The sequence below is a fragment of the Scyliorhinus torazame genome, chromosome 30 (assembly GCF_047496885.1).
Source record: "Scyliorhinus torazame isolate Kashiwa2021f chromosome 30, sScyTor2.1, whole genome shotgun sequence".
Classification (NCBI taxonomy): domain Eukaryota; kingdom Metazoa; phylum Chordata; class Chondrichthyes; order Carcharhiniformes; family Scyliorhinidae; genus Scyliorhinus; species Scyliorhinus torazame.
The window spans coordinates 25,181,110-25,201,364 of NC_092736.1; the positions used below are offsets into that span (position 1 = coordinate 25,181,110).

The 20,255-nt window shown below is 45.9% G+C and overlaps 1 protein-coding gene across 1 annotated transcript in view; it reads left to right on the forward strand.

Annotated features, from left to right (window-relative positions):
* The window catches only part of LOC140404453 (fibrillin-1-like), a 716,712-nt gene that overhangs the window by 428,571 nt on the left and 267,886 nt on the right, over positions 1–20,255 (forward strand). Inside the window, exons 27-28 of the mRNA XM_072493009.1 lie at positions 11,256–11,381; positions 13,228–13,353. Coding sequence (XP_072349110.1) covers positions 11,256–11,381; positions 13,228–13,353 — 252 coding nt within the window. The remainder of the gene's footprint in view (positions 1–11,255; positions 11,382–13,227; positions 13,354–20,255) is intronic.

The following is a 20,255-nucleotide window of genomic DNA, read 5'->3' on the forward strand; positions in this document are numbered from 1 at the left end:
GTGCCCTCCATTTTTGAACTTCGTGTTCCCAATCCATTGTCTTGACTCCCTCCCCTGAATGCTATACATTCAACCAATATTTATACTTTCCAGTGGCCTTCCCTGCTCTACTAATAACAGTTGCATCCTTCCATTGACTAGAGCCTTCAGGCAAGTATGTCACTTTTGTACCAACCTTTGGCAGTTGTCCTTTCGGAAAAATGGCCTGTTCTAATTCATCAGAAGTGTTGTTTTCCTCTACGGAAACCCTGTCTATATCAGATAACTGGTCCTCATAGTTCTATAACACGTACATACCGAATGACTCTGCTTCCTCGTCATGTCTGTCTGCTCTGTCTATATTTGAAAATTTGTAATCTGTACCCATTATCCTTGATGAATGTACCCTAACAGCTTGATTGCTATGTTGCAAAATAATTGTTTTGCCATCTATGCCTATGATCTTCCCTGGGCCTTTCCATTCATTAGAATTGTCTCTCTTATAGTCTACCATGTCTCCTTGCTGAAAAACGACATCTGATGGCTGTACATTATGTCTTAAAGCTCTGCGAATTCTTTCAGAGACTTCTGCTTCCAAAAAATCTTTTCTACTGCTATGTAATGCATTTAAATGCTCAGCAAAAGCAGAGCTAATTGTAGCCCCTTCCCAAGCTGGAGACTGGTCATCTAAGATGGATGGAATTTTAGGATTTCTACCAAACACTAATTGATAGGGACTATAGCCCCCAACCACCTGCAATGAATTCTTTGCATGTACCGCCCATGCTAAAGCTGAATTTAACTTGCAGTTTGGTCTATCTGTCGAAATTTTCTAGAGCATGTCATCTATTACCGCATGGTTTCTTTCACACACAATTACTAAATGGGCTTTCCGCAGCCGTATTCATAATTGTGATATTCACGTTTTCACACATATCCTTAAACTCATCATCAGCAAATTCTCCCCCATTGTCCGTGAGGAATTTTGCAGGTGACCCATTCCTGTCCCTATCCATTTTTCCACGATTTGATCTTTTCTTTACTTTGTACAATCGTTGATTGACTAAATCTGGTTGCTAAATCTACAAAATGCAAAATAAATATATTCTTGGCTTTATCCCAGATCTTCAGGTCCAATGTTGTTAAAATCCTTGGTTAAAGGTAGGGTTACTATCGGTCGTGCTGGTGTCCTTCTGTACTTCCTACAAACTTCACAGCGATCACTAACCTGTTCTATCAGTTTAGTATAGTCTTCATCCCTTACCCCTTCATCCTTTAATAAATTTTTCAGCCTCCGAGGAGACAGATGCGCAAATTGCCTCTGCAGTTTTAATACAACAAGCTTTTTATCAGCTAAGGTCCCATTTTCAACTGCCATTAAGACATCCTTAACAACTGTACTTGAAATATTATTTGTCAGTAATGGAATACAATAGTGTCCCGTCTGTAAATTGTAAGTCCACCGTCTTTCCAAAAACTGTTGCCTTATCCTGTTCCATATCCAGTTTCATGTGTGCTTTCTTCATCGACGGTCTGCTCAGAAGCAAAGGTATCTCACTTGATACAACATCCGTGCTAATGAAATGATTCACTCCGGCAATATTGCAAGGGATCACCACTCTTTTCAGCGACTTCAGAGTATTATCATCCCCAAACTGAAACCTGTGGAACTTTCAAATTCCTTAACCTTGTTACGATTTTCAGCATTCAAGGAGTCCAGGTAACATTTTAACCAGTCAGTTCCACACACAGTATATGTGCAGCCACTGTCCAATACAGCACAATTGAAGGATTCTGCAACCAACACCCTTATTACCAGCGCAAGACTGCTTGTTAATAGGACAATGCCTTCTTTCTGGTCACTATCATTTTCCTCTTCTGACACTTCCGTGTCATGTGTCGCTTCAAACACTCCGTATTGGGCAGTTGAAAGCATAATGATATTGAGATTCACATCGAAAACGTCGATATTTCATACCCCGGGCATTTCTGGGGTTCATCTTCCTATTGTAGGTTCTAACTGGGTTTCTGTCTTCATACCTTCCAGGTCCCAATCTCCCTCTATAGTCTTGGAACCTGTTTGTAGTCGTGCGATTTCGCCATCCTGTTAGTAGTGTGTCTTCCATATTCTGCTTTATTGCAGACTGACCTATGTGGGTCATCAGAGCCATCGGAATCGAATGTTTCCCCCGAAACTTTTTTAAAGCTTCTGTCAGTTGATCGAATAAGGTATCCTTATCCGCAAACTGAACTCCTGTCAAAACCAGGAGCCTATCCATGTTGCTCACTCTAGCATAGTCAAGTAATTTAAAGGCCAACACAGACTGTGGAAATTCCAGGTTGTGTTTCTGCAGCCTTTTATATAGTCTGCCAAATTCCATTATATAGTCTTCCATGGAGAATTCCTCTATTTTCCAGAACCTAGCAAAATCCGACTATGCTTCATACGCACTTAACAAGTCATCCTTTTTATAAATCTTATCCATATAACGTATTAGAGTCTCCAGACCTTCTTCTGAGTCTAACTCTTCCAATTCCAGCTCAGAAAACACTTTGCTTCGGATTTTACTGTCATAAGGTAAAGAAAGAGCCAATGCCATACCTTATTTTCTTTTTCCCAAGGCTGCTACCTCAGTCCACAGAACTACTGCACTTCTCCATTGATCGTAAGATCCTCTTTCAGAAAATAAGGGGGGTAGTCATATCTGGTCATCTTTATCCTAGGTTCAGCCATATATATGTTTTGTTTTGTTTTCTTCTCACTCACTCCTTGGTTTGGTCTGGAAAAATTGTATCTTTCAACCGTTCACATTTGCACAGCAACCGTCCTCTGCTACCATTTGTTAGACTTTTAGCTGCTGTTGTATAAAGAGTCAAAAGTTCTGCTGCTTTTCGACAAACATCTTTAATATACTTCAACAGACTTTGCACAAAACTCTAACATCACATCACCTGACACAAAGGCCACCTGAAGCCCCTTTCCACATCAGTGTCGTTTATTTGGATACTTAACATAAATGAGACAACTAATTGGAATATCTCTTAACCCATTACTCAACAGCCAATGGTTCGAAGCTACTATCTGTGGGATTATGACTGAACGCCTCTAAGTCAGAAACCTGCCTAAACGTAACGATACCCTAGAAATATGAGTGTAAACTAGCTTGTAGTATAAAAGAAGATATGAAGAGTTTTTTTCAATATATAAAAGGTACGGGGGAAGCAAAAATAGACATTGAACCACTGGAAAATGAAGCTGGAGAAGTAATGATAGGAAACAAAGAAATGGCAGAGGAACTGAATAGTTACTTTGCATCAGTCTCCACGGTGGAAGTCACCAGTGGTGTGAGAAACACTGCTCACCTGTTAATAATTTACACTTAGTCAAATTCTGAAGAAGTATTTATTATCGATCTTGCAAGAGCGGGTGCCTCCAGTAAGCAATAGCAGACACAAAGAATTCACACAGCATCACTTTGTTATATACAATCCATGAAAATACAATCCGTGGGAAACAATCTGTGAGAAACACATCCCACACACTATAGACAGGGCAGTTCCCTTATTAGTGATCCCTTATTTGGTCTCCCCCTTGCATAGTGATTTCTATCCGCTCCTGGTACATCCTTGGACCAGCAGTTAAAGATAAGAATGAGGCCCCCTGCTTGCACCTGCTATCTCCCCCTTGCTTGGCAAGTTCTGTTATTGTACATCCCGTTCTTCCCCGAAGGTCATCTTGGTACATCGTTATAATAATTCGCTCACTATAGCTTACTCAGAACTTGACATGTTAATTTTCCCATCATGCTTCATTGTTGACATCTTAATTGTGAACCAGAGTATATACATGTAAAAACAACAAAAAAACAACACAGAATGTTCATTTCTCACAGTGGGATGCCAGAACTCCAGGAGAATCAGGGGGCACAGGTGAGTGTAGTGGCCATCACTAAGGAGAAGGTTCTGGGGAAACTGAAAGGTCTGAAGGTGGAAAAATCACCTGGACTGGATGGACTACATCCCAGGGTTCTAGAAGAGATAGCTGAGGTGATTGGTGGTGATTTTTCGCGAATCACTGTAGGCAGGGAGGGTCCCAGAGGACTGGAAAGTAGCTAAAGTAACACTGCTGTTTAAGAAGGGAGAGAGGCAGAAGACGGGAAATTATAGGCCGGTTAGCCTGACTCTGGTCATTGGCAAGATTTTTGAGTTCATTATTAAAGATGAGTACTTGAAAGTGCATGATAAAATAGGATTGAGTCAGCACGGCTTCGTCAAGGGGAGGTCACGTCTGATAAATCTGTTAGAGTTCTTTGAGGAGGTAACAAGGAAATTTGACAAAGGATAACCAGCAGACATGATTTATTTAGATTTCCAGAACGCCTTTGGCAAGGTGCTGCATAGGAGACTGTTAAATAAGTTAAGAGCCCATGGTGTTAAGAGTAAAATCCTGACATGGTTAGTGGATTGGCTGACTGGCAGAAGTCAAAGAGTGGGGATAAAGGGGTCTTTTTCAGGTTGGCAGCCAGTGACTAGTGATGTACCTCCGGGGTTGGTGCTGGGACCACAACTTTTCACAATATATGTTAACGATTTGGAAGAAGGAACTTAAGGCACTGTTGCTACATTTGCAGATGATACAAAGATATGTAGAGGGACAGGTAGTATTGAAGAAGCAGGGGGGCTGCAGAAGGACTTGGACAGCCTAGGAGAGTGGGAAAAGAAGTGGCAGATAGCATACAATGTGGAAAAGTGTGAAGTTATGCACTTCGGTAGGAAGTATAGAAGCAGTCTATTTTCTATATGAGAAAAGGCTTAGGAACTCAAAAGCACAAAGGGACTAAGGAGTCCTAGTTCAGGATTATCTTAAGGTTAACATGCCGATTCAGTTGGAAGTTAGGGAGGTAAATGCAATGTTAGCATTCATGTCATGAGGGCTAGAATACAAGAGCAGGGATGTACTGCTGAGGGAGTATAAGGCTCGAGTCAGATCCCATTTGGAATATCGTGAGCAATTTTGGGCCCCGTACCTAAGGAAGAATGTAAGGCCTTGGAGAGGGTCCAGGGGAGGTTCACAAGAATGATCCCTGGAATGAAGAGCTTGTCATATGAGGAACGGTTAAGGACTCTGGGTCTGTACTCGTTGGAGTCCAGAAGGATGAGGGACGTGGAGAGGATGTTTCCACTCGTAGGAAAAACTAGAACCAGAGGGCACAATCTCAGACTAAAGGGCCGATCCTTTAAAACCGAGATGAGGAGGAATTTCTTCAGCCAGCGGGTGGTGACTCTGTGGAATTCTTTGCCGCAGAAGGCTGTGGAGGCCAAATCACTGAGTGTCTTTAAGACAGAGATAGATAGGGACTTCCGGGTGCGGCGATGACCAGCTAAGTCGCACGTTTCGGCACCTCCCGTTTTAACGGACTTTTGGGCTCTTATCGGGAGCCCCAACGGCAATTTTCGAAGGCTAAACCCACTGTGAGGTGACATAGAAGGGAGTCCCCCCGGATGTGAATGGACAGAAGAGATAATAGTGGCCAGATTGCAGAGGATCCTCTGGAGCAGCGGCAAAGAAGGGAAGTGAGAAGCAAGATGGCGGTGGAGGGAGGCCAGTTGGTATGGGGCCTGGAACAGCAGGAGTTCCTCCAGCGATGTGTGGAGGAGCTCAAGAAAGAGGTGCTGGCGCCGATGCTGCAGGCGATTGAGGGGTTAAAGGAGACGCAGAAGACCCAAGATATGGAGCTCCGTGGAGTGAAGGCAAAAGCTGCCGAGAATGAGGACGAGATACAGGGCTTGGTGGTGAAGACGGAGACCCACGAGGCACTACATAAGAGGTGTATGGAGAGACTGGAAGCCCTGGAAAATAGTTCGAGGAGGAAGAACTTAATAATCTTGGGTCTTCCCGAAGGGGCAGAGGGAGCGGACGTTGGGGCGTATGTGAGCACGATGCTTCATACCTTAATGGGAGCTGGGGCCCCGACGGGCCCCCTGGAAGTGGAAGGAGCGTATCGAGTCCTCGTGAGAAGACCAAAGGCAGGAGAAATACCTGGAGCAATAGTGGTGAAGTTCCACCGCTACAAGGACAGGGAGATGGTCCTGAGAAGGGCGAAAAAGACACGGAGCAGCAGGTGGGAGAACGCGGTGATCCGTGTGTATCAGGATTGGAGTGCAGAGGTGGCGAGAAGGAGGGCGAGTTTCAATCGGGCCAAGGCAGTGCTCCACAAGAGGAAAGTTAAGTTCGGAATGTTGCAGCCGGCAAGACTGTGGGTTACATACCAGGGTAAACACCACTACTTCGAGACGGTAGAAGAGGCGTGGACATTTATTGAAGAGGAGAAGTTGGACGAGATTTGAGAAAGAGTGTTTGAAATGAAGTAGCGAGGTGGTGGCAAGGGACTGTGAATCAGATGGGGGAAAATTTTCTTTCCCCTCGAAGGGGGGGGGACACGAAGAAATGTGGGCGCCGGTGGGGAAGGGGAGGGGGAAGGAGAGAGGGAGCTGCACCATCAGTGGCGGGGCCGAGAGGGAAGCGCGGGCTTTGTTCCCGCGCTATGGAAATTGTGGCGGGAAAAGGGGGCGCAGGAAGGAGGTGGCCTCACATAATGGGAGGCTAAGGATAAACGGGGGAAGCCGAGGTCAGCCAGAGTTTGCTGACTTCTGGAAGCAATATGGGGGAAGCAACTAAGCTAGAGAGGGATCTAGCGGGGGGGGGGGGGTTAACTGGGTTGCTGCTGCTAAGGGGAAGGGGGAGCTGTTACGGGATGGGATGGGAGGGATGGGAGGGCGCCGTCGGGGGGATAAGCGGGTGCGTGGGAACCGGGTGAGGAGCTGGTCTAAAAAAGGGGATGGCTAGTCGACGAGGGGGGGGGGTAAAGAGCCCCCAACCCGGTTGATCACGTGGAACGTGAGAGGGTTGAATGGGCCGATTAAGAGGGCAAGGGTACTTGCGCACCTAAAGAAGCTAAAGGCAGACGTGGTCATGCTTCAGGAGACGCACCTGAAACTGGCGGATCAGGTCAGATTAAGGAAAGGATGGGTGGGACAGGTATTCCACTCGGGCTTGGATGCGAAAAATAGAGGGGTGGCAATACTGGTGGGGAAACGGGTATTGTTTGAGGCGAAGACCATAGTGGCGGACAGTGGGGGTAGATACGTGATGGTGAGTGGCAGATTGCAAGGTGAGGCGGTGGTGCTGGTGAATGTATATGCCCTGAACTGGGATGACGTGAACTTTATGAAGCGTATGTTGGGGCGCATCCCGGACCTGGAGATGGGAAAGTTGGTAATGGGGGGGACTTCAACACGGTGCTGGACCCAGGGCTGGACCGGTCCAGATCTAGGACCAGGAGGAGGCCTGCAGCGGCCAAGGTGCTTAAGGGCTTTATGGAGCAGATGGGAGGAGTGGATCCCTGGAGATTTACTAGGCCAAGGAGTAAAGAGTTTTCCTTCTTCTCCCATGTCCACAAAGTGTACTCCCGGATAGACTTCTTTGTCCTGGGAAGGGCGCTGATCCTGAAGGTGGCAGGAACGGAGTATTCGGCGATAGCCATTTCAGATCATGCCCCACATTGGGTAGATCTGGAAGTACGAGAGGAAAAGGAACAGCGCCCACTCTGGAGATTAGATATGGGACTGTTGGCAGACGAGGGGGTATGTGTAAGGGTGAGGGGATGTATTGAAAGGTACCTAGAGATTAATGATGATGGAGAGATCCAGGTGGGAGTGGTCTGGGAGGCGCTGAAGGCGGTGGTTAGAGGGGAGCTGATCTCCATAAGGGCCCATAAGGGGAAACAAGAGGGTAATGAAAGGGAGAGATTGTTGAGGGAGATTTTGAGGGTGGATAGGCAATATGCGGAGGCTCCAGATGAAGTGTTATACAGGGAAAGACTGAGATTGCACACGGACTTTGACTTTTTGACCACGGGTAAGGCGGAGGCACAATGGAGGAAGGCACAGGGAGTGCAGTATGAATATGGAGAGAAGGCGAGCCGGCTGCTGGCCCAACAACTTAGGAAGAGGGGGGCGGCGAGAGAGATCAGAGGGGTTAGAGACGAGGAGGGAAAGATGGAACGGGGAGCAGAGAGGGTGAACGGGGTGTTTAAGGTATTTTACGAGAGGCTATATAAGGCTCAACCCCCGGAAGGGGAAAGAGGGAATGATGCGTTTCCTAGACCAGCTGGAGTCCCCGAAGGTTGAGGAACAGGAGATGACAGGACTGGGAGCACAGATTGAGGTGGAGGAGGTGGTAAAAGGAATTGGGAACATGCAGGCAGGGAAGGCCCCGGGACCGGATGGGTTCCCGGTGGAGTTCTATAGGAAATACGTGGACCTGCTGGCCCCACTTCTGACGAGAACCTTTAATGAGGCTAGGGAAAGGGGGACACTACCCCCGACGATGTCGGAGGCGACGATATCGCTGATCCTGAAAAGAGACAAGGACCCGCTGCAGTGCGGGTCATACCGGCCTATTTCCCTCTTGAACGTAGATGCCAAGCTTTTGGCCAAGGTGATGGCGACGAGGATAGAGGACTGTGTCCCTGGGGTGGTGCATGATGATCAAACGGGGTTTGTTAAAGGGAGGCAATTGAATGCTAATATACGGAGGCTGCTGGGGGTGATGATGATGCCCCCACCAGAGGGGGAGGTGGAGATAGTGGTGGCGATGGATGCAGAGAAAGCATTTGATAGAGTGGAGTGGGACTACCTGTGGGAAGTACTGAGGAGATTTGGAGAGGGGTTCATTAGATGGGTTCAGCTCCTGTACAGGGCCCCGGTGGCAAGTGTGATTACAAATAGGCAACAATCTGACCACTTCCGACTATATAGGGGTACAAGACAGGGATGTCCCCTGTCCCCGTTACTGTTTGCGTTGGCAATTGAGCCACTGGCCATAGCGCCGAGGGGCTCTAGGAAGTGGAGGGGGGTACTTAGAGGAGGAGAAGAGCATCGGGTGTCATTATACGTGGATGATTTGTTGTTGTATGTCGCGGACCCAGTGGAGGGGATGCCTGAGATAATGCAGACACTCGGAGTTTGGAGAATTTTCAGGATATAAATTGAATATGGGGAAGAGTGAACTGTTTGTGATGCACCCTGGGGAACAGGGCAGGGGAATAGACGATTTACCGTTGAGGAGGGTAACAAGGGATTTCCGGTATTTAGGGATCCAGGTGGCCAGGAACTGGGGAACCTTGCATAAGCTTAACTTGGCACGACTGGTAGAGCAGATGGAAGAGGACTTTAGGAGGTGGGACATGGCGCCCCTGTCATTGGTGGGCAGGGTGCAGGCGGTTAAAATGGTGGTCCTTCTGAGGTTTCTTTTTGTCTTCCAGTGCCTCCCTGTACTGATTACAAAGGCCTTTTTTAAGAAGGTGGACAAGAGTATTATGAGCTTTGTGTGGGCTGGAAAGACCCCAAGAGTAAAGAGGGGGTTCCTGCAGCGCTGTAGGGACAGAGGGGGACTGGCACTGCCGAGTCTAAGTGATTATTATTGGGCCGCCAACGTGTCAATGATATGTAAGAGGATGAGGGAAGGGGAAGGAGCGGCGTGGAAAAGATTGGAGATGGCGTCCTGTAGGGGAACTAGTCTGAAAGCACTGGCCGTTACCGTTCTCCCCGAAAAAATACACCACAAACCCAGTGGTGGTGGCGGCAACTCTGAAAATTTGGGGGCAGTGGAGCCGACATAAGGGAGTGACGGGTGCCTCAGTGTGGTGCCCGATAAGGAACAACCATAGGTTCGTCCCGGGAAGGATAGATGGGGGATTTAAATCTTGGCAGCGAGTAGGAATTGCGAAATTGAAGGACTTGTTCTTAGACGGGACGTTCGCGAGTCTGGGAGCACTGACAGAAAAATATGGGTTGCCACCTGGGAATGCATTTCGCTATATGCAAGTGAGGGCATTTGTGAGGCAACAGGTGAGGGAATTTCCGCAGCTCCCGGCGCAAGAGATCCAGGACAGAGTGATTTCGGGGGCATGGGTGGGTGATGGTAGGGTGTCAGATATATATAGGGAAATGAGAGACGAGGGGGAGACGATGGTAGAGGAGCTGAAGGGAAAATGGGAGGAGGAGCTGGGGGAAGAGATTGAGGAGGGGCTGTGGGCAGATGCCCTAAGTAGGGTAAACTCTTCTTCCTCGTGTGCCAGGCTCAGCCTGATACAATTCAAGGTTCTACACAGGGCGCATATGACTGGAGCAAGGCTGAGCAGATTTTGTGGAGTGGAGGATAGGTGCGGGAGATGCGCGGGAAGCCCGGTGAACCACACCCACATGTTTTGGTCATGTCCGGTATTGCATGGGTTCTGGGTGGGTGTGGCAAAAGTGATTTCAAAGGTGGTGGGGGTCCGGGTCGAACCAGGCTATATTTGGGGTTGCAGATGAGCCGGGAGTGCAGGAGGCGAGAGAGGCCAATGTTTTGGCCTTTGCGTCCCTAGTAGCCCGGCGAAGGATTCTACTTATGTGGAAAGAAGCTAAGCCCCCGGGTGTGGAGGCCTGGATCAATGACATGGCAGGGTTCATAAAATTGGAGCGGATAAAGTACGCACTAAGAGGTTCGGCTCAAGGGTTCACCAGGCGGTGGCAACCGTTCCTCGACTATCTCGCAGAGCGATAAGGGAAAATAGAAAAGGTAGCAGCAGCAACCCAGGGGGGAGGGTGGGGGGGTGGGGAGAGGGCTCATTTGGGTCCTCAGGGGTTTTATATTAGTTATTTATATTAGATGTTACGAAGTTACTATTTTAGTTACTATTTCTGTTGTTTCTTATTTTGTTGTTGGCAGTTGCCGTTAGTTATTTATTATTTATAGCATATTATTTATTTTTTAAAAACGATCAATGTATATATTATTACAAAGTTGTAAAATGGGAAATTTTTGTTTGATCGAAAAACTTTAATAAAATATATTTATTTAAAAAAAGACAGAGATAGATAGATTATTGGTTAATAAGGCGATCAGGGGTTATGGGGAAAAGGCAGGAGAATGGGAATAAGAAAAATATCAGCCATGATTGAATGGTGGAGCAGACTCGATGGGCCAAGTGGCCTAATTCTGCTCCTATGTCTTATGGTGACACAAATAAAGCAGTTCTTTTCAAGAAACACACACTGGAGATTAAAGCTGGACACATCTTCAACAGAATGCTTCAAATGTATGAACATACAGGGATGTTTGAGAAGTTATTTGTGCTAGCCATTCAGTTTGTGAATTACAGTGTTTGAAGTAGTGTCTTTTACTCAAACCTTGTATGTTGTAAACCTCAAAAATTCTTCTATCATTTCAGATATTAACGAATGTGAACAAAATCCTCTTCTGTGTCGTGGTGGTACCTGTGAGAATACAGATGGAAGCTTTCGGTGTGCCTGTCCTCTTGGCCATGAAGTGTCTGTAGATGGAACGTCATGTACAGGTAAACGGCAATAAGTAGATAAGGAAGAGAGCTGTAGTCCAAGGTGTACTTTTGAAGGATAATTTCCAGTCATTAAGGCAGCCCATTTTTGCATATTTGGAGATAGAATGGAAGATTAAGTTTTCGGCACAAATCTGAACAAGAGAATGTGTGTGCATGCGCTTGCATACGTGTGCGCATCTGCACATGTCTGTGCGAATTCCATATAGAGAGTTCGGTATTTTTAATGTGATGAATGTACAACATTTTTATATCGATTGTTTTCAATGTATCTGTTGCTCTTATGTTATTAAAAGCCTGGGTTAATAGGGCAGCACGGTGGCGCAGTAGTTAGCACAGCTGCCTACGGCGCTGAAGACCTGGGTTCAATCCCGGCCTCAGGTCATTGTCTGTGTGGAGTTCGCACATTCTCCCCGTGTCTGCGTGTGTTTCACCCCCACAACCCAAAGATGTGCAGGTTAGGTGGATTGGTCATACTGAAATTGCCCCTTAATTGGAAAAAAAAGTGGGTACTCTAAATTTATTTTTAAAAAGCTTGGGTTAAGGTTTATATATCTGTTGTAGTAATATTTTTCTTAAATCCTGGTTTAACATACAGGTAGGCGGTGTATGCAAAAGATGCAATTAAGATGTCATAAAAGTGAGATAATGATTCATTCCAACCATGTACTTGTTTGCAAAAAGATGCTTAATGGAACTTGTTATGATTGCTGGAGATACCCCGGAGAGTAGATAATTTGACACATGTGTTTAGACTTAGGTAAGCAGGTCATGAGATCTGAGTGGGATATGGATGATTTAATTTTTTTTTAAATTTAGAATACCAAATTCATTTTTTCCAATTAAGGGGCAATTTAACATGGCCAATCGACCTACCCTGCACATCTTTGGGTTGTGGGAGTAAAACCCACACAAACACGGGGAGAATATGTAAACTCCAGACAGACAGTGACCGAGGGCCGGGATTGAACCTGGGACCTCGGTGCCGTGAGGCAGAAGTTCTAACCACTGCACCAACATGTTGCCCCTAAGGATGATTAAATTAATGGGAGGGACTGGATATGTCTGAAGTGTTGCAGTTTGATATAGTTTTGTGGTTTGCTAGGAGTTTTTAAGTTGAACAGTTTTGCCAAATGCTGTCAGGTTGAGCAGGAGTCTGACAGAGACAGAAGAATTTGCAGGCCATCCCTGAAAGGGTCTCTCTCTCTCTCTCTCATTCTCACTCTCTCAGCAGTCTTTCCAGCAAATCTCTACACAAGAGTATTGCTAACTTTATTTACCAGTGGCATTTGACCTGTAATGAGCTTTGCTTAATTGGAGATAGAGAAGGTATAAGTTAGTAGTTAAAGTGTTTCCTTTTATTCTAACAGTTGTTTAACTGTTAATTGAAAAGCTATTTTATGTGATGTTAATGTGGTTACTCCTGTGTTAAGATTTTGTTTTTATATAAAAGTGCCCTATTTATCAGGGGAATCACTCATGGAGCGAAGTGTCCGTTCCTCACAGTTTTACAAATTAAGAAAAATTCTTGAGGTTTTGTCTGGTTTCCGAATATAACTTGGGGACTGGTCCGGTACCTTAAACACTAGAGTGAGTGCTTGTATTTACAATTAACTCAGGAGTCTGAAATTAGTTTCAATTAATGGAAGTAGAAATTGAGTGCACCGATATGGTTACCATTTTGCTCTTGACAATTTGTTTTCTTTTTATTGGAGTAAATAATTAAACTTAGTCACCCCTTTAATTTCCAAAAATGAATATATCATTAATGGATCTAAATTATCATTGTAGTTCTAAAATTATTTTAAACTTATTCCCTGTTTAAATATTTCAATTACTTTCATAGATATTAATGAATGCGAGTTGAGTGACAATCTTTGTAAAAATGGTCGCTGTGTCAACATGATTGGACGATACCAATGTGCTTGTAATATTGGATACCAAGCAACACCTGACAGACAAGGTTGTGTTGGTAAGTACTTTTAAAAATTATTAAATTACTAAGCTAACTAAATTACAAGAATTCACATCATGCCGTTCAGTTGACTGAAGGGATCATTGTGCTGCGCTGCTCATTGTTGGGACAATGATTTGTACCTTTACTCCCCACAAAAGTAAAGAGCATATTCGTGTGGAGTACTTCGCACAAGTTAGGCACCCCTTCCCATCTATCAGGAAAAAAGCAACATTAGATGGAAAATCTTCACGGACATCTGCACATCCTGGCAGCTATCTAGGATCAGTGTTGTCTATACTTTGTTTTCAGCTTCGTGATGTTTGGGAAGGTTCATCAAAGAAATAAAAGAAACAATAACTTGCATGAATGAAATACATTGCAAACATCCAAAGGCACTTAAGAACTTCACTTAAAAAATTTGACACTGAGCCACAAAAGGGAGGTATCAAGACGGACATTATACCTTCGGTCAAAATAAGTTGTACGGTTGAGCCCAGCAATTACATACCAGTCAGTTTAACTTCAATTGTGGGGAAGTTTCTGGAGACCATTATTCAGGATAGAATTAGTAGTTACATGGAAAAATGTGGATTGATTGGGAAGAGCCAGCATGGATTTCCAAAGAGGAAATTGTGTTCAACTAACTTTCTGGAGTTTTTGAAGAGGTCGCACAAATAGTCAATGAGGGTAATGCTGTTGATGTGATGGACATAGACTTTCAAAAGGCATTTGATACAGTACCACACAACAGACTTGTTAGAAACATTATAGCTCGTGGAATAGTGGACACAGTAGCAACATGGATGCAAAATTGGCTGAGTACTAGGAAACAGTGAGTAATGGTCAATGGATATTTTTCAGATTCGGAGATTTGTAATAGGGTTCCTCAGGGGCCGGTATTGGGAGCACAGTACAGAAATTCAAAAGGACATAGACAAGTTGGTGGAGTGGGCAGATAGCTGGCAGATGGAGTCAGTGCAGAGATGTGTGAGGTGATGTATTTTGGTAGCAAGAACATGGACAGGCAATACAAAATAAGGGGTACAATTCTTAAGGGGGCCCAGGAGCAGAGGAACCTGATGTATATGTGCATAGATCATTGAAGGTAGTAGAACAGGCAGAGAGAAAAGTTAATAAAGCATAAAGTATTCCAGACTTATTAATAGGAGTGTAGAGTACAAGAGCAGGGTGGCCATGCTGAACTTATACAAGACACTAGTTAGACCTCAGCTGGAGTATTATGCACAATTCTGGGCCACACTATAGAAAGGATGTGAACACATTGGCAAGAGTGCAGAAGAGGTTTATAAGAATGGCTCCAGGGATAAGAAACTTAGGTTATGTGGATAGATTGGAGAGGTTGGGATTGTTCTCCTTGGAGAGGAGAAGGCTAAGAGATGATTTGATAGAGGTGTTCAAAATCATGAGGGTGCTGGGCAGAGTAAATAGGGAAAAGCTGTTCCTGCCGTAAAAGGATCAAGAACGAAAAAGCATAGATTTAAAGTGATTTGTAAAAGAAGCAAATGTGATATGAGAACAAACTTTTCCATACAGTGGTTCAGGTCTGGATGGCACTGCCTGGAAGTGTGGTGGAGGCAGGTTCAATTGAGGCACTCAAGAGGGCATTAGATGATTATTTGAATAGAAACAATCTTCAGGGGCACAGAGAAAAGGCACTGTCATAATGCTTATTTAGACAACCTGGCTGACCTCCATCTATGTCATAACACTTCTGTGACTGAAAGCTTGATCAAAGAGGTAGATTCTAAGGCACAACTTAAATTAGATGAGAGGTTTAGAGAGGGAATTTCAGAGGATAGTGCCAAGGCAACTGAAAGCATGGCTGCCAATCATGGAGCAATTACCATTGAAGATGCACATCATGCTGGAATTGAAGGAGCACAGAAAGCTCAAAACCTTGTAAGGCTGAGCGAAGATTACAGAGATGAAGTGGGAAGCGGCTCTGAAAGAATTGGGAAGCAAGAATGAGTTGATTAAAATTGAGGCAGTGTCAGACCAGGTGGCAGTATAGGTCTGAAATCACAGGAATGATGGATGAACAAGGCATTGTGCAAGTTAAGATCAAGGCAACAGATGTTTATGTAGGGGAGAAGATGGGAGGATAATGAAGAGATCATTGGAATAGTAAATTCTGGAGGTAATAAGAATCGTAGACCATTTGCCCCATTGAGCTTGCTTCACCATTTGATAAACTCATGGTTGATATGATCATAGCCAGAACTGAATTTTCCTGCCTGTACCCATAATCCTTGACTCCCTTGACAAACAAAAATCTTTCCAACGCAGCCTTGAATATATTCATGAACATTTCAAAGACTAATGACCCTCTTGAGAGAAATTTCTCTTTGTCTCCATTTCAATTGCGAGACCCCTTATTTTACCTCCTAATTCTAGATCCCCCCATGAGGAGAAATATTCTTTCATCATTTGTTGAGCCTCCTCAGAATCTTAGATGTTCCAATAAGATAATCTTTCATTCTTCTAAAATCCAACTTTCTCAACCTTCTCTAGACAACACATTCATTGCAGAATAAACCAAGTGAACCTTCTCTAAACTGCTTATGTATTCCTCTTTTAGTAAGAAGACCAAAACTGTACACCGTTCTCCAGATGCAGCCTCACCAATAGCCTGTACAGTTGTAACAAATGTGATCGACAGGAGGGGTATTAATTTAAACAGTCCTGATTTCTCCACTGACTAACCGTCCATAAATAAAGGTGGTTTTCATTTCTGATTCCCCCTTTATATGTTACATCCTCTAATAAATTTGTCACGCATAATTTGTCTTTTACAACTCATGTTGACTCTCACAGAGTCACAGAATAATACAGTGCAGAAGAGGCCCTTCAGCCCATCGAGTCTGCACCGGCGAATGAAAGACACCTGACCTGCCTACTTAAGCCCATAGTCTCGAATGTTATGACGTGCCAAGTGCTCATCCAGGTACTTTATAAACTATGTGAGGAAACCCACCTCTGCCACCCTCCCAGGCAGTGCGTTCCAGACCGTCACTAGAATCTGGATAAAGAAAATTTCCTCAAATCCCCCCCAAACCTCCTGCCTCTCACCTTGAACTTGTGTGCCCTTGTAACTGAGCCTTCAACTAAGGGACACAGCTGCTCCCTATCCACCCTGTCCATGGCCCTCATAATCTTGTACACCTCGATCAGGTCGCCACCCAGTCTTCGCCACTCTAGTCTATCCAACCTGTCTCATAACTTAAATGTTCCATCCTAGGCAACATCCTGGTGAATCTCCTCTGCACCCCCTCCAGTGCAATCACATCCTTCCTCTAATGTGGTGACCAGAATTGCACACAGTACTCCATCTGTGGCCTCACCAAAGGTCTACACAACTCCAACATGACCTCCTTGCTTTTGTAATCTACGCCTCGATTGATAAAGGCAAGTGTTCAACATGACTTTTGCACTACCCTATTAATCTGCCCTTCTGCCTTCAGAGATCTATGGATAACCACTCCAAGGTCCATTTGTTCCTTGGAACTTCCCAGTATCAGGCCATTCATTGAATACTTCCTTGTTAAATTACTCCTTCCAAAGTATATCACCTCACACTTTTCAGGGTTAAATCCCATCTGACACTTTTCTTCTCACTTGACCATCCTTGTGTCTGATTGATTTTATTCTGATTTTCTAAATTTTTTGCTTGCCTCCTTAATAATAGATTCTAGTATTTTTCCAATGTCAAATGCGACTTTCTTACAGTTTCCTGCTTTCTTTCTCTTGAATTGTACTGTTGCATTTGCAATTCTCCAATCTGCCAGTATTTTTCCAGAATCTAGGGAATTTATGAGGATTATAACCACTACATCCACTACTTCTGCAACCATTTCTTTTAAGACTATAGGATGCAGGTCATCAGGTGTAGGGAACCTGTCAGCCTTTTGTCTCTGTTATAACCTGCCTACTTACCATTGGCTGGGGACTAATGACAATCCCACAATCCTGTGGGAGTATGAGCTTCCCCAATGAGGGGGGCGGAGAAACCATTAGTAAACTCCAAGTATAAATAAAGCTGGCCAGTTTGGAAACAGCAGGAAGGAGTGTGCAGCAAGGGAAGTTGCTGCTGTTATTTCTATATATGTTATTGTAAATAAATGTTATTACTTTGTATCCTTAAAACCCGTGCTGGATTCTTTGTGGCCCTCACAAAACTGGCGACGAAGGTTAAAGTGAATAGCTGTCTACACTGCTGAAGCCACCTCCCTGGACTTTTGTTGGATGCAGGTTGGAAGTTGTTTTCTATTATACCATGCTTCTGAACGGACGTTTGGATGTTTTTGATGCTGCGCTGGAAAGCTGGAACCAGTACACACAACGGATGCGTTACTATTTCCGGGCAAACAATATCACCGAAAATGAGCACCAGGTGGTCATATTGCTCACCGCCTGCGGCCCACATACGTTTGGGGTGATTAGGAGCCTTACGTACCCAGCTGCGCCGGACACCAAAACGTTTGATGAACTTGTGAATATAGTGAGGCAACATTTTAACCCAACCCCGTCCACGATATTCCAGCGTTACCGGTTTAATACCGCTGAGAAGACCCCTGGAGAATCCCTTGCCGATTTTCTATCCAGGCTACGCAGGATTGCGGAGTACTGTGACTATGGTGAGACCTTGTCAGAAATGTTACGCGACCGTTTGGTTTGCGGTATTAACAATGCGGCCACCCAGAGAAAGTTGTTAGCTGAGCCAACATTGACTTTTCCACAGGCCATTCAAATAGTATTGTCCCGAGAGAGCGCAGAACGAGGAGTGCAGGAGCTACAGGGAATGGAAGTGCATGCCTTGGGGCGCAACCCCTTCCGTCCTAAAACGTCCCCCCCGCACTCCTGCGGTACCTTGGGCGAGGCAAAGTCCGGACCGACGCCAGTGACCGTCAGACATTCCTCCCCGAAGGGAGCCTTCTCCAGAACCAATGGATGAGGAGCCATGTCCGTGTCAGACTTGTAGGCGCCAACCCCGTCGCGGACGGCGGTCCTGGGGGCGCGAGAGGCGTCATTGTTCCGACCGAAACTGGGACCAGCCCAGGGGCCGTAACTGGGACCAGCCCAGGGGCCGTACCTTCCATGTGGATGAACCTGCGGCGACTACTCCTGAGGACGTGGAGACGGAGGACGACTGCCTGCAGCTGCATTGTGTGGCAGCTCCCCGTGTGGCCCCCATTAAGGTGACAGTACGGGTCAATGGCCACCCGCTTGAGATGGAGTTGGATACTGGCACAGCGGTCTCCGTGATCGCCCAGAGGACATTCGACCGCATCAAGCAGGGTATACAGACCCTTACATTAACCGACTCACAGGCCAGGTTGGCCACCTACACGGGGGAACCACTGGACATTGCAGGAACTACAATGACCCCTGTTGTGGCCACCTACACGGGGGAACCACTGGACATTGCAGGAACTACAATGACCCCTGTTGTTTATGGACGCCAGGAGGGGCGTTTCCCACTTATCGTGGTGCGCGGCCATGGGCCCAGCCTGTTGGGTCGGGACTGGTTGCGCCATTTGCGGTTGCAATGGCAGCACATCCTCCAAACAGTTTCTGAAGGGTTGACTGAGTTGCTAGGACGACACCCAGATGTATTCCAGCCTGGTTTGGGGAAAATATAAGGAGCCGTAGCCCATATGCAAGTCGAACCAGGAGCCACGCCGCGCTATTTCCAGGCGCGCCCGGTGCCTTACGCCTTGCTCGAGAAGGTAAAAGGGGAGCTCACTCATTTGGAGAGTTTGGGTATTATCTGGCCCGTCCGTTTTGCTGACTGGGCAGCACCAATTGTACCTGTAATGAAGCCAGATGCCACAGTTCGCTTGTGTGGCGACTATAAACTTACAGTGAATACGGCTTCCCAACTCGACCGATATCCAATGCCTCGCATAGAGGATCTCTACGCGAAGCTTGCAGGTGGACTCTCGTTCACAAAATTAGATGAGTCACGCCTACCTGCAGTTGGAGCTGGACCCTGCCTCCCGACCATATGTAACGATTAATACGCACCGGGGCCTGTATGAATATACACGGTTGCCCTTTGGAGTATCCTCTGCCCGTGCAATTTTTCAACGTGTTATGGAGGGCATTTTGAGAGGTTTACCACGTGTTGCTGTCCATCTAGATGACGTTTTGATTACAGGGACGTCGGAGCAGGAACATTTGGAAAATCTGGAGGCTGTCCTTAGACGCTTTTCGGAGGCTGGAGTCCGTTTACGTCGCACAAAGTGCGTATTTCAGGCAAAGGAAGTAGTCTACCTAGGTTATCGGGTGGACCGCGAAGGTTTGCACCCCGTCGCAGAGAAGGTGCGTGCAATTCAACAGGCCCCCGCCCCGACTGACACTTCGCATCTTCGTTCTTTTCTCGGTCTCATAAACTATTACGGGAAGTTCCTCCCCAATCTGGCAACTACGCTGGCCCCCTTGCACCTGCTGCTAAAGAAAAATCACACCTGGGTTTGGGGTCAGCCGCAAGAAACCGCTTTCCGGCGGGTAAAGCAACAATTGTCGTCGTCTGGGTTACTAACCCACTATGATCCTGGAAAGCCTTTGCTCGTCACATGTGATGCATCCCCGTATGGTATTGGGGCCGTCCTGTCCCACAAGATGGGGAACTGGGCCGAGCGACCAATAGCTTTCGCCTCCCGCACATTGACTGCAGCGGAGAAAAAGTACGCGCAGATCAGTGGTTTTTGCAATGAAACGCTTCCACCAGTACGTGTATGGCCGCCATTTCACTATCGTGACTGATCATAATAAGCCTCTGCTGGGACTTTTCAGAGAGGATGAGCCAATACCGCCCATTGCTTCCGCACGGATCCAGCGCTGGGTTTTGTTGCTTGCTGCATACGAGTATTCTTTGGAGCACAAACCAGGTACGC